The 13,752-nt window shown below is 39.2% G+C and overlaps 1 protein-coding gene across 1 annotated transcript; it reads left to right on the forward strand.

Moving 5' to 3' along the window:
* The first annotated feature begins 5,381 nt into the window (after positions 1-5,381).
* Positions 5,382-11,027, forward strand: FCER1A (Fc epsilon receptor Ia). The gene is made up of 5 exons (XM_030887848.2): positions 5,382-5,436; positions 5,490-5,513; positions 7,209-7,460; positions 9,062-9,316; positions 10,743-11,027. The coding sequence occupies exons 1-5, from the start codon at positions 5,382-5,384 to the stop codon at positions 10,964-10,966; spliced, it is 810 nt and encodes a 269-aa protein (XP_030743708.1). The 3' UTR covers positions 10,967-11,027.
* Positions 11,028-13,752: the final 2,725 nt, after the last annotated feature.

Below are 13,752 nucleotides of genomic sequence, written 5' to 3' on the forward strand. Positions count from 1 at the left end.
CATTCATTTTATTGCTTGACTTTGAACTTCTGATATCTATTCCCGTCGACAACTCATGATCACCCAGGATGGTGTGCTTCTTTCATGTGGGCTTTATTGCTTCCCTGCTAGATGGCCACTTGTTTAGCTACAAGCCTTTAAGAATCAAGACACTATTTCTTTTAATAGCCGGGCACCATCAGCTTTATTCACCACATTTGCTTATGCAACCATTTTGTCTTCAGTGATCATTTCAGAAAGGTGAGTATCATACATAACCACATTATTAGAACAAACTGTTCTTATACTGAGGTAAGACTTAAGTAGGGGCCCAAAGCCTGTCTGCTTCCTTGTTGTGTGTATACATATACACACACATATATATACTATGGTAGTTACATAATCTGGTGTCAACTTGAGTCTGTTAACTGTAAAGGGATGAAGTTCAACCTGTCAATCAGGTCACAACTTGATGACTTCATTTGGAGGCACTACAGAGATAAATAACTCACTGGAGGCCAGACTCACACTCTGCTGACAAGGCACATAGAGCTATGCTGATGGAGCTAGCGCCTTGGAGCTGGAGGAGCCACATGGAGATCCTTGCCAGCATTGAGATGCTTCCACTGCCACTGGATCCACAAGACTTTCCACCCACTAGCCTGTGATCTTCCTGTATTCTGTGTCATTGCATGTGTTGCATGAGTCTGCAGAGGAATATATAGACGGGTATCAAACATATGGGTTAATATCAGACTTATGGACTTGATCTGGACTGGGTTGGGATGTTTTCTTAATACACATTTGCTATTTGATATAAAGTTCTCTCTTACACACATTTGAGAGTCTATGAATGTGTTTCTCTACTCTACCCATACTAACACATCTATCTATATATATTTACATATATACATTTCTATATTTATGCCTATATATGGCTATTACTTTCTAGTTCTTTCCTATTTTTCTTATTTCATTCTTTCTACCTCACTATTATGCTTACCTATCATGCATCTCTCAGTTATCCCTCTTGGATGCACTTCAGTTGGATGCATTCAGTTGATTAAACACGATCAAACACTATTGATTTTAGATCGCTTGCTATTGTCCTGTCCCTGTCCTTGTTAGTTCCTTGTTTCCCTCTCCCCCACCTCCCACCTCCTCCTTTCCTGTGACCTCCAGGAATCGTTGGTTCCATTACTGTCTCCTTAAGATTGTTTGTCCTGCTTATCTTATATAGACACCAAAAGAGAAAAGAAAAAATAAATAAAATAAAGACCATATAAATGTCTAACTGTTGTCCTTACCCAAAGTATATGAGTATTCTTCTCTTAAGCAGTGAGCAGTCCCTGTTTATTCCATTGGTCCAATCTCCTTTTCTTTCAGGGATTCTTTTCCCAAGACCTGCTTACCTAACATCTCTTATACCCTTTTAGTCCCCAGCATTCATGTCCTTGGTGCGTGCCTCTACAAGACCCCTTTGCTCTTCTTACAGTCAAGGATGGAGCAGTCCAGTGCCCTACCCCGTTATACCTCTAGACTTTCGGTGTGGCTCCCTTGTGAATATCCTCCAACCAATTTAGATGAGGTATCAAGTGCTGTCTTGTTAGCTTCTGGCTCCCCTCTCCCCCACCTCCCACCTCCACCTTTCCTATGACCTCCCAGAACCCCCACCTTGCCACGAGGCAGAAGTCTACACTCGAGCTTCCTCAGGGACTTTGTGGCTTTGCTCCCATTGCTGGTCTGTTGTGCTCCCCTCTTGGTTTGCCCCCATATAAGTTAGCCCAATGTTCAACTCATTACATTACCATGGCTCCTTATACTTATCCATTAAAGAACAATGTAAATGATGCTCAATCAGTGGACTAGCACTTTATCCCAAAGTTTTCTCTGCATTTTTATTTAAGGAAATAGTCAATAAGTATAGCAATAGTTACAAAATCTTTCCCCAGTATATTGTCAGTATTTTTATGCCCACTCAGAAAATGATAAAGTAATGGACTCAGACCACTTTACCTCTTGATTTCTGTTATCACAACTGTTGATGGCTGTAGAGTCCATTCCATCATATAGTGTCTCCAAGTGGACCTAGCAGAACTGTTCCACAGAGTTCTAAAGGCCATGACCTTCCAGGATCAGATCACCAAGCTTGTGTTCCAAGGTGACACTGTGTGGATTCCAACCATCAATCGTTAGGTTAGTAGTAAAGTGACTAACTGCTTGTGCCACCAAGAGACTTCTATTAACTGGGATATCTACCTACAAATTGTCCATAAGCTATGAACTCTACTTGTATGGACCTGTAAGATCCAAGTCATATATTTAGTCTTTTGGATTTGTGATATTTCATATTTTATTATTAAAACCACTGCTAGGAACATATTTTATAGCCAGTTTTCTTTCACATTCTAAAAAAGTTTTCACATTTCAAAAAAGAAAACATCCACTCAATTTTTCCTTCCAGGTCAGAAAGAAATTAATCTCTAAAAATGGAAAGGAGGAATCAACTTTAGGAAATCAAGCTTATTTTCACTTCTTCTGGGGGCAAGGAAGATGAGGGAAGCTGATCTCTGTCCACATTCAAGAAGTTTCTCAGTTGCATCACCTCAGTTGCTGTCCCTTTTTGAATGGCATGTACTTTTCCCCTTTGAATCCACCCCAGGTAGATTACCATTGAGGTGAAGACAAGAAAGCCCCTTACTTTCTGTGACTCTCTACCAGGCAGTCATTCCCCATTAGTGAGTGCTCTTCCCTCAGGCTCTTCCTGTGGAAGGCACCAGAAGAAGTCACAGCGGAATCTTTTCTGGCCCTAATAAATTAGAGGGGGAAGGTGAGAATCTCTTAAACCTGACAGCTGTGTGTCCAAATCTCTTTGTACTTTAGTTAGTTAGTTTGTTTGTTTTCTCAACCACACAGTTGGCAGGAGAAGTAAAATCGTTGAGCCACATAGCATAGTGAACCTTGGGCTTGGACGTCAAGGAGAACCCAATAGACACCATGAGGAGCAGACAGGCATTTTTCTCTTTCAGGAGTTCGTACTTGAAAACATGGATTTCACTTGGTTTTGGAGAACTTAAGAGGCCAGTACATTGGACTGCCATCTTGTTTTCCAATTTGGGAGAAGGTTACAAAAGCCAAGGGACTCTATGGGCAGAGCCAAGATCTCCTCTCTACCAGTGGTGTTCCGAGATACCAAAGTCCCTTTCAAGCACCTCTCCCTTCACATCGAACCACAGAGACACATAATAAGCCTCAGATTCTGCAGTTCATTCATTGAGGCTTTATTTCTCCACTGCCACAAAGTGAGACATAGATTAAATTTTCTGAGAATTGATGGCAGGTAAAACTTTGGGAACAGGAATGAAGTATCTGCATATTGAACACAAGTATACTCAGATTAAAAACTGATAATAATAAGTGAAATAAAGACACTCTTTATGTCAGTGAGCATATATGTTCTTGGGATTGACAAGCTAGGCACAAAGAGTAGTACATAGCACCTAGTAACTGATATAACATTTTCTGAACATTTTTTATCAAATAAAGGAAAAGTACATGTAAACAAAGAGATGTAATCAGTTATGTGAAGGTAGTGTGGAGAAACTGCTTGATATTAGTATTTCTCTCAGTTAAATAAGTCTAATTAGGCTGGGAATAAGAGGAAAATGTATGGACTAATGAATGAACAGAAAATTAAGTAACTAACAAGAGGGTTGCTAATTCAGGAGAACTACAAAAGAATTTTTCCATTGCTATCCATACATCTGAATGTAAACATTATATCATAAGGATTGGGAGTTTTACTCTGGGATTAGATTTTATATATTTGAATTTATAAATTATATATTTACTGTATTGTAGCCTAAAGCAAAATAGTTTGGCCTCTTGAATCTCCAGTTTTTTCACCTACTTCACGGGATTATTGTAATGAGTGAAGTGCCAAATGTAATTGATTTAGCACACTGCACCAAAAACCAAACTAACAAAAAAAAAAAGGCACTGTCATCCAGTCCATCCCAACAATACAATGTATGGCGAAGCCTTAGGTTACATAATAGAACTGGGTTTCATGGTTATGACTCTTTAGGATTAGATCACCGGGACTTTACTCTGAGACACCTCTGGTTGTTGCCTGTGTGCTTAACCAAGCGCAGGGCTGTTGATGCTATGTGCTATTGAGTCAGTTCTGACCCACAGCAACACCGTCCACAGCAGAAAAAACACTGCATGGCCCTGCATCACCCTCACAATGGTTCCTATGCTTTTAACTCCACTCTTGCAGCCACGATAACTCTCTCTCTTGTTGAGGGGCTTCCTGTTTGTCACTGTTCCTCCACCTTGCCAAGTATGATGTTCTTCTCCAGAGACTTGTCCCTCTTGACAACATGTCCAAGTATGTACGATGAAGTCTCACTATGCTTGCCTCCAACGAGCACTCTGGGGACGCTATGTCCAGGACAGATTTACTTGTCCTTTTGATAGAAGTTGTCAAGGATTTTGTCTTGCTTATCTCCACAATCAATGTCTGGGACGCAGTGTTGATTGTGATGAATTGCTCTGTTTAAAACTCTTGCTCCTGGTGAGCCTTACCCAAGCCATGATATTTTCCATTGCCTCTTATGCATATAAAAGTTATACATTGAATAAAGAAGACTGAAGAAGAATCAATGCATGTGAATATTGGTGTTGGCAAAGAATATCGAAAGTATTGTGAACTACCAGAAGAGCAAGAAAATCCACCTGGGGTAAAATTTAGCCAGAATTCTGCTTAATGATGCACTTTGTACATGTCAGGAGAAACCAGGTTCCGGATAAGGACATTATACTTGGTCAAGTAGTTGGGGCAGCAAAAAAGAAGATCTTCAGTAAAATGGATGGACACATTGTGTGTTCAAACATAAGCACAATTCTGAACATGGCAAGGTCTGGGCTGTGCTTACTTCTGGGGTCCAGACGGTCTCTGTGAGTCAGAACTGACTTGACAGCAACTAACCACAACAGCTATGCTGTTCTTCCACATTACGAAGTGCTGCACAGATATGGCAAGTCTTGAAGGGTTCAGAGTATCCCGTGGTATGTATGTTCAAAAGCTGTAAAAGAAATCGCTGCACATTGGCTGACAGTTTTAAAAAGTGTGAGGGCTGCGTGCTGTGCCACTTTCCTACCAGATTTCAGGTGGGTATGTACAGGCGGAGTAGGGAATAGAGTAAGGAAGTAAATATAAAATTTCCCCATTCAGCACCGCCCTGACTATTATCTCCAAAGAAGGAGACAAACCAATACGGATTCTCAACTGAAGAGTTAACCAGATAGGCTACAAAGAATCATTTCCTTCCCCTTTTTTAGTTTCAGGTCCATTTTCAGTCCATTAGTCTCTGCCACCTAGCCGGTACTTGCTGGAGATGCGTGCTTTTGTGAGAAGCCTTTCCGTGCTGTGGATATCCTTGCAAATCTTCTGTGAGTAAAGATGTAGTTACTGTCCTTGGAGGGAGAAAAGTGAATATGGAGAGCACCCTGGGTGGGAGCAATTTTGTGTTAGCAGTCTTCATGGTGACTCTTTATGGACATGCACAAACTATTGAGCATGTCTCTGTGACTCTATTGGACATAGGGTGCAAGAAAAGACAATTGGGCTCAGTAATAGCCTAGGAGAGCAGCCAAACTGGCAGCTTGGCACCTTTCAACCACTTTGGCTTCCCCAGAGGGCAAGATTCTTTCCGTGGAAGAGAGAGGCCCCTCCTCTCCTTGGGTTAGATTACTGAGAAAACAGTTGATCCTTCAACCCCATGAACATAGAGTCCATACAAACGCCAGCCCTCATGTGTCCCAGAAGGCCAGAAATAGATATTGACCTACCCTCTCTGGATTTTTTTCAGTTTCAACTCACATACTAGCAGGTGAGTACTTGGTTCTTGTTTCCTCTGCTTTTCAATGTGTGTGGGCATTGCTCTCCGCTTGCTTACAGCTTCCCCTTTTCCCATCACCCCCAAAATAAGACTGGTTGTGGATCTGTTCCTCCACGATCAACCTGCCTTCCACCTTTAACTTCCCTCTTTTCCTTCATTTGAAGTCTTCATACATACAACGTCATTGTGTCATAGCACGCCCTCCTTTTTTATGCCAGCAAACATGACTGTTACACATCTCGATGTCTCAGCTGCTCTCTCAGGCACGGTCATCACATAACACCGTTCAATTCTTGTAATAATTCTAAAAGATGAGGATTATTTTATAACTGAAAATGCTGAAACTCAGATAAATTAAGTAATTTGTTGGAGATTACACAGATAACAAGGGGCAGAATTTCAAAATAGGTCCATTAGACCCAACTCTAATTTTCTTCCAACCACATCATTGCTTCTTCATCACCTTTTTTCTACTTTCTTGATCTTTGTACAAATATGGATATTATCTCTTTGACCCTCTCAGTATTTCTCAATGCCCTTCAGTATTATATATAATTTCTACTCAACATACACATAAAAATTTATACCTAGGAAATACCTTATATGTCATCTAGTCCAATACAATCATTCATCCATTATTTACTAATTCATCCAGGCAGAAAGCACTTAATGAACATTTACCATTGTGTTAGGCAATCGTTGATCATAAAAGACATGGTCACTGTGTGAAATGAGATTGTGTTCCTCATTTGACTAAAATTACATTACTGTTGTCTAGACACTGTAATATTTTTTTCATTAGAGTGAATTGTCCTAAGTTACTCTGTATACTGATTTGCTTGTTTTAAAATACCTTGTATCTGTTTCCTGTCTTTCATCCTGATTGGAAGCTTATTGGAGCCACAACCCTGTATTCCTCCTTCCTTTACTCCTTCTCCTGGGAACCAGGACAAGGTCATGTCAACAACCCTACAAGGGTTTATGACCATTAATTTTCTGACTACTGGTATGTTTGGTTTCCTTTGAGCCACCATAGTTTTCTATTTTTTTTTTAACCTTAACATCTCTTTCCAATGAGTCCTGGTGATGCAATGATTAATGCGCTTAGCTGCTAAACCCAAGGTTGGTAGTTTGAATCCACAAGTTGCTTCACAGAAGACAGTTGTGGCTGGCCTACCTCTGTAAAAGATTTACAAAGTTAGAAACCTTATGGGACAGTTCTACTCTGTCTTATAAAGTCATTTTGAGTTTTAATCTACTCAGAGGCAGTGCTTTAGATTTGGGTATATACCTTTCCACATTTTTATCTTTTGGAAGATACAGGGAAGTCTAAGATTTCCTTGGATCCCCCGTGGAACAGAATATTTGGAGGCGATAATGTGATGCTTACATGTAATGGAGGAAAGTCGGTTGTAGCCAACTCCACTAAGTGGTACCACAATGATTCCCCTTTATCAAACTCGACTTCTTCAAGTTTGAAAATTGTAAATGCCAAAATCCAAGACAGTGGAAAATACACATGTCAGAACAAAGAAAATAAACAGAGCAACCCCGTGTATCTGCAAGTCTTCAGTGGTAAGTCTCAGTGCTACGGGAATCTGGGCTCTTCTGTGGGAGGAATGGCTCAGGGCCACTGGTGTGTTATAGTCTTTCCTTCAATACTTGTTCATCATTCTTTTCCCACCTCTCCTTCTTCCTTCAGCCCTTCTACCCTCTATATTTTGCCTTTGGAACATATTTTTAAGATACATATTTTTCTGAATATGCGGTCAGATCATATATTGAGTATGTAGAGTTGGAAAGGGTTGATTTTGTGAATTAAAAGGCTTGATTAGAAAAGTTTGCATTCCTGATCCATATGCTAACACCTGAATGTAATATTGTGTTCATTATGAAAAATACCTGTGTGATTTCTTCATTTCCTCTACTGTTACTGAATAAGAAATTTTATGTTTATTTCATCTTTATCATGATCCTACTTGCCAGAAATTAGCACAGCATACTTGTGTCTGTATGAATTAGTCAGTAACTGTTGGATGAACAAAATAATGATTTCATTTGTATGACCAGGTCATTGTTTTAATCTATATGTTTCTCTTAAGTAAGAAATAAACATGTTCCAACATTTGTAAGCAAATTTCAAATGCAAGTTAAATCACTGTAGAATAGGTTTTCATTTCCTTGGAGTAGATTCTAGAGAAATCTTCAAAGATTGCTCCAAAATAAAATATAATTGAAAAAATTTTCCACATTTCTACTGTAAATTCCCTTTTCATGAATGATTTTCAATTATTTCAGTGTTATTAGTAGACACAATGAGATTCTTATCATAGGTGACTCAATATTGACAAATATTTGACAATTACTTCTAGTAATTAATTGTGTTAAGGAACATAATGTATAAAATGAACATGACCTCTGTCTTCCTGGAACATAGAACCAAATTATGAAGGTATTAAATAGATAATTACATAAGTAATTAACAAAGCCATTATACATGTTCTGAAGTAGCCCCAGTGATGCTGCTTTTAAGCACTCAACTGCTAACTGACAGAAAGGTTGATGAGTTGAATTCGCCAACCACTCCATAGGAGAAAAGACCTGGTGATCCACGGCTGTAAATATCCCTGCCTAAGAAATTCCACGGGGCAGTTCTACTCTGCTCTATAACGCTACCACGAGCCAGAAACAGCTCAATGGCCAAAACAACCTGTTCTGAGACACTTCCAAGCAAACTGTGACCTGGGAAGCCCCTCTGAGGTGAGAGGGAACAAGGCAGACATTCTCCTACACTAAGCCTCCCTGGCAGATTATGCTGATGTCACTTTCAGTTGCTCAAATAAGCAACAATGGATCCCAGGGGGATTCGGGGTGGGGGTGGGGGACTCGATGGCAGTGAGTATGGCGTATGGGAGGACTAAGGAGAAAGATCAGAGAATCTTGGGTTCACCGAGCGACTGTCTAGCAGGGGAGGGGAGGACTCATCAATATATAAGATGGGTCTAAATTCTATTCTTCTTTCCTTTTTTTATTGACCGCATCAGTCAAGAAATGAATGAGCAATAATTATTCATGGTTTCTGGTGCACACTCTTGTATGATTCTCTTTTAATTTATCTAACCATATATGTATCTATTAATTTATTTCTACATAAATAATATAGTGATATTTTTCAGACTGGCTGCTCCTTCAGGTCTCTGATGAGGAGGTAAGAAAGGGCAAGCCACTATTCATTAGGTGCCAAACTTGGAGGAATATGAACGCCTACAAAATGATCTACTTCAAGGATGGCATAGGCCTCAAATACTGGTACGGTAAACATAACATCTCAATTGCCAAGGCTGAATTCAAAGACCATGGCACCTATCGCTGTGAGGCCATTGTTCAGAGGATAAAACGTTCCTCAGCATCCCTCAACATTACTGTAATTGGTGAGTTGGTTTTAAAAGATGAAAAGAGCCCATAGCAAATGAAGGAAATGAGGCATTTGAGCTTGATTAACAGCAATGTGTAGTGTGGGGCAGTTGCAGTACTTTAGAGAGACCTGAGATCTAGAATGTCTCTTAATGTTTGTCTTAGATTCTTTACTTGTTAAATGGTAATGGTAATATTTCTTCATATTACCGGATTTTTTTATAAATATTAAGTGGTGTATTATTTGTGAAGTGGATTTGTTAATCGCTAAAACCTGCCCAAGTACAACACATCGTAAGTGCTGTTTTCATCCCAACATCATCTGTGTGCTATTGAAAAACTATTTGCATTTGTGAAATTGCAAAGGTGACTGGAAGTTTAAGGAACAAAGGGTAGGAAGAGCTGGAATATTTAGTCCATTCTAGTCTTTTTGGGTTGGGAAAGTAAATCAACAAGTGTGTCTGTGTATTAGGGAATGAGAGAACTGACAAAAAGCGGGTAGGAGGAAATAAATGCCTTGCATGGCAGACTCTAATCATACTAATAGCTATAAAAGTGCAAGACCAGAAGTCAGAATTAAGTTCTTATTCTTTTTATTTATTGTTTACTAATTGAAGTATTTACTATTTACTAATTGGAGAGCTTGGTGCTATTTAATTGTCCTTGCCATCTGTAAAATAAAGTGTTTGGTCCAGATTCCATTAGAATCATTTGGGGAATTTAAGATATATATATTGATGTCCGTGTTGCATCCTAATAGATTTTGATTTGATTGGCTTTAAATGAGGCTTCCATACTTGTATTTGCAACATCTCTTCTGTGTAATGATAATATGTAGCTAGTGTGGAAAATCATTGGCCTAGTTGATTTCTAGTTGCAACATTCTGGGTATCTAAATACTAGAATGATCACAAAATGAATACTTTATAATAGAATAACAGAACCATAGAGTTGGAAGGCAATTTAAAGATGATTTCATTGAAGACCTTCATTTTACTCAACAGACACAAAAGAAATGACGATTAATTAAGAAGCAAGGCACTTGTAACTCTTTGGCCTCTCTTTGCCTTCTGCTCGTTTTCAAAATCATATGAAAGCTTCAATAAGTTGATGGAAAATGCAATTAAAAAATAATGGATTTTTTCCCATGAACTTTTTGCAGTCTTCTTAAATGTGAGTGCTGGTCTTGTTTTTCCCAAGAAAGAGACCAACATGGATTAGAGGAATTGTTATACAGGGATTATGGATAAATACTGTGGGCTTCACAGAAATTCAGGGCGTATGTAAAGAAGAGAGCTTCATGAGTGTTTCCTCTGTCTTTCTGGATACCATCTCATTCTAGAAGATGAAGGGCCATGCTGGGTCATTTTCTTAGGGAGAAGAAAGCCCTAAAAGTCAATCTTCCATTCCTAATGTAAATTATGTTTCTCATTGCAACTGTAGCTTCAAAAGTCAGCTTCGTCTGGCTACACATTTTCATCCCATTGCTGATATGGATCCTGTTTACTGTGGACATAGGATTGTTTATCTCGACTCACCAACAACTCAAATTGTTCTTGAAGCTGAAGAAGAAGAGAAAAGGCAACAAACGCCAGGACGCTCAACCAAAGAAAAAAGACCGAAAAACGTCTGATCCACAACTAAGGCCAGATCCCAAAGAGGAATGACGTCACCAACTCAAGAAACATTTGCACACAAAACGAGAAAGAAACGTTAGCACCAACAATTTCTTTCACTCACCAGCTATTTCTTTTCAGCGTCAGTCATTGCTTCTCTTCTCCAATCCTGTAAGTCACATCCTCACACCCCGGTACACCTGACTCTCCACCCAGGGCAGTCTCCCAGTCACTTTCTTAATCGATGTGTTTAGTCTACAGTATGTACAGCTAGAAGTATATATGTGTAGAGGTCATGAAAGACAACAAGATACATGAACAACTCTCACTCAATCCTGAATTATTTGATTGGCCAGCGTTCTTCACCTTCTCTTAGCTTCAGGTATAGAAACCTGCTTCCACTCTTCTACCGAAGAACTCTTCCTGCTGCCCGCTAGCTGGATAAAATGAACAGCCAAACCAAAGAAAAAACGTTATTTCCCCCCTCTATTTGTATATTTGCTCACTATTTTCTGGAAGTTGTACTTCCACACCTGTCCTCCTAATTATATCTCTGTTCTTTGAAAAATCCTAAAATCAATAAAAGAGGCATGTGATGAAGGGAACATTGTCAAATATAGCACACAACAAACAGAGACGTGTGTGCTCAGGACTTCGTAGAACTGCTTCCTTAAACCAATGAAACCTTGCTAAATGGCATGCAATGGTCAGTGTGTGATAAATGGTTGAATAAATGGAAGATTGAATAGATTCATGTATTAGCACCTGTAAAATAAAAGTACAATTTGAATAAAGTAAATATGGAACCATTTAACATGATGCTTTTAAGTGCCAAGTACTCAAGACATGCTAGCTTCTTTTTCGCTTCTAGAGACAAAAACATTAAAGTTCTAGGTTGGAAATCTCCTCCTTTAATGATTACAAGGGTCCTTTTCTGGGGAATTTTCTGGGTTATTAGTTATCATAGTTCATTTCCACCTCCCTATTGGTGATTTCTTATTCCAAGCTTGAAAGGACTACAAATACATTAGTGGTCTAGAAGTTCAAGCTGCTCACTGCCTATGTGATTTGCACAAGTTACTTGTCAGCATTTGAAAATGTGTTCTTCATTTAAAAAGAAAGCGTTTTGGACTAGGTGGTCTCTAATATCTCTTTGAGTGTAGGTATCATATTCAATTACTTGGGAACCAGTCCCATATGACTCTGTAGCCAAAGGAGCTCAGAATATAGTTCCTAAGAAGCCTCAGCATTAAAGTTTAAAAAAAAAAATTTCATTGGGGGCTCATACAACTCTTATTACAATCCATACATACATCCATTGTGTCAAGCACATTTGTACATTTGTTGCCATCATCATTCTAAAAAAATTTGCCCTCCACTTGAGTCCTTGATATCAGCTCTTCATTTCCCCCTCCCTCCCTGATGCCTCTCCCTCATGAACCCTTGATAATTTATGTTATTATTATTTTGTCATATCTTACACTGTCCGATGTCTCCCTTCACCCACTTTTCTGTTGTACATCCCCTCAGGAGGAGGTCATATGTAGGTCTGTGAAATAGGTTTCCCTTTTCTACCCCACCTTCCCTCCACCCTCCCGGTATCGCCACTCTCGCCACTGGTCCTGAAGGGATTATCTGTCCTGGATTCCCTGCATTTCCAGTTCCTATCTATACCAGTATACATCCTCTGCTCTTGCCATATTTGTAAGGTAGAATTGGGATCATGATAGTGGGGGGGAAAGTTGGGAGGAAGCATTTAAGAACTAGAGGAAAGTTGTATGTCTCATTGTTGCTACCCTGCACCCTGACTGGCTCGTCTCCTCCCTGTGACCCTTCTGTAAGGGGATGTACAGTTGTCTACAGATGGGCTTTGGTCTCCACTCTGCACTCCCCCTCATTTACAGTGATATAATTTTTTTTGTTCTTTGATGCCTGATACCTCATCCCTTCTATACCTCATGGTCACATAGGCTGGTGTGCTTCTTTCATATGGGATTTGTTGCTTATCAGCTAGATGGCTGCTTGTTTTCCTGCAAGCCTTTAAGATGCCAGATGCTATATCTTTTGATAGCCAGGCACCATCAGCTTTCTTCACCACATTTGCTGATGCAAACATCTATCTTCAGGGATCGTATTGGGAAGGTGTGCATCATGGAATGCCAATTTAACTTGTGTAGTTTACTTACTGAACCCGTAGATTTTCCCTTCCTGTAAATTAAAATGACACATGGCCACTTTCAGCCTTTTTGGTTTTCAAATGTTACTGAGAGGGCTCAGTCATCTCATTGTGAACTAATGATACCAGGAAGCAATGAAACAGAAATTGCTTATAGAGAATTTTCTTTTTAAATAAAGGAATAAGCTAATTCTGATTCAGAGAAAATTTCTAATTTTTATAAGTTTCAAGAATATAGTAAGATTGCCCTTATGCCAACTAAATTGAACAATGGTAAATTCAGAATGATTAATAGCATGAAACTATTTTCAAGGTTAAAATGTAGGAGTTTTCAATTCAACATGTAAAAAGTTGGGAAGTTACCATTCCTATCTTCACAATAAGAAAAACTAAATAAACTGAAAATCAACAATGCTTCTTAGGCTCCTTAGAGAACTGAGGTCACAGAGAAAATGTTGAGGCTAGAAACAGAGGAGACAGGCAAACCCAGAGAATCCGAGCTGACCAGGAGCAGAAACCATGGCTGACAGGAATATAAAATGGTACAGTCACTTTGAAAGAAAATTTGACAGTGTCTTACAAAGGCAAAGAAAGTTTACTATTCAGGTATGCTATTAATCATTCACCCAGATGAAATAAAGCATATACCTACCCCTAAAAC

The sequence above is a fragment of the Echinops telfairi genome, unplaced genomic scaffold, assembly GCF_000313985.2.
Source record: "Echinops telfairi isolate 266 unplaced genomic scaffold, ASM31398v2 ScPeMD7_7425;HRSCAF=8463, whole genome shotgun sequence".
Taxonomy (NCBI): domain Eukaryota; kingdom Metazoa; phylum Chordata; class Mammalia; order Afrosoricida; family Tenrecidae; genus Echinops; species Echinops telfairi.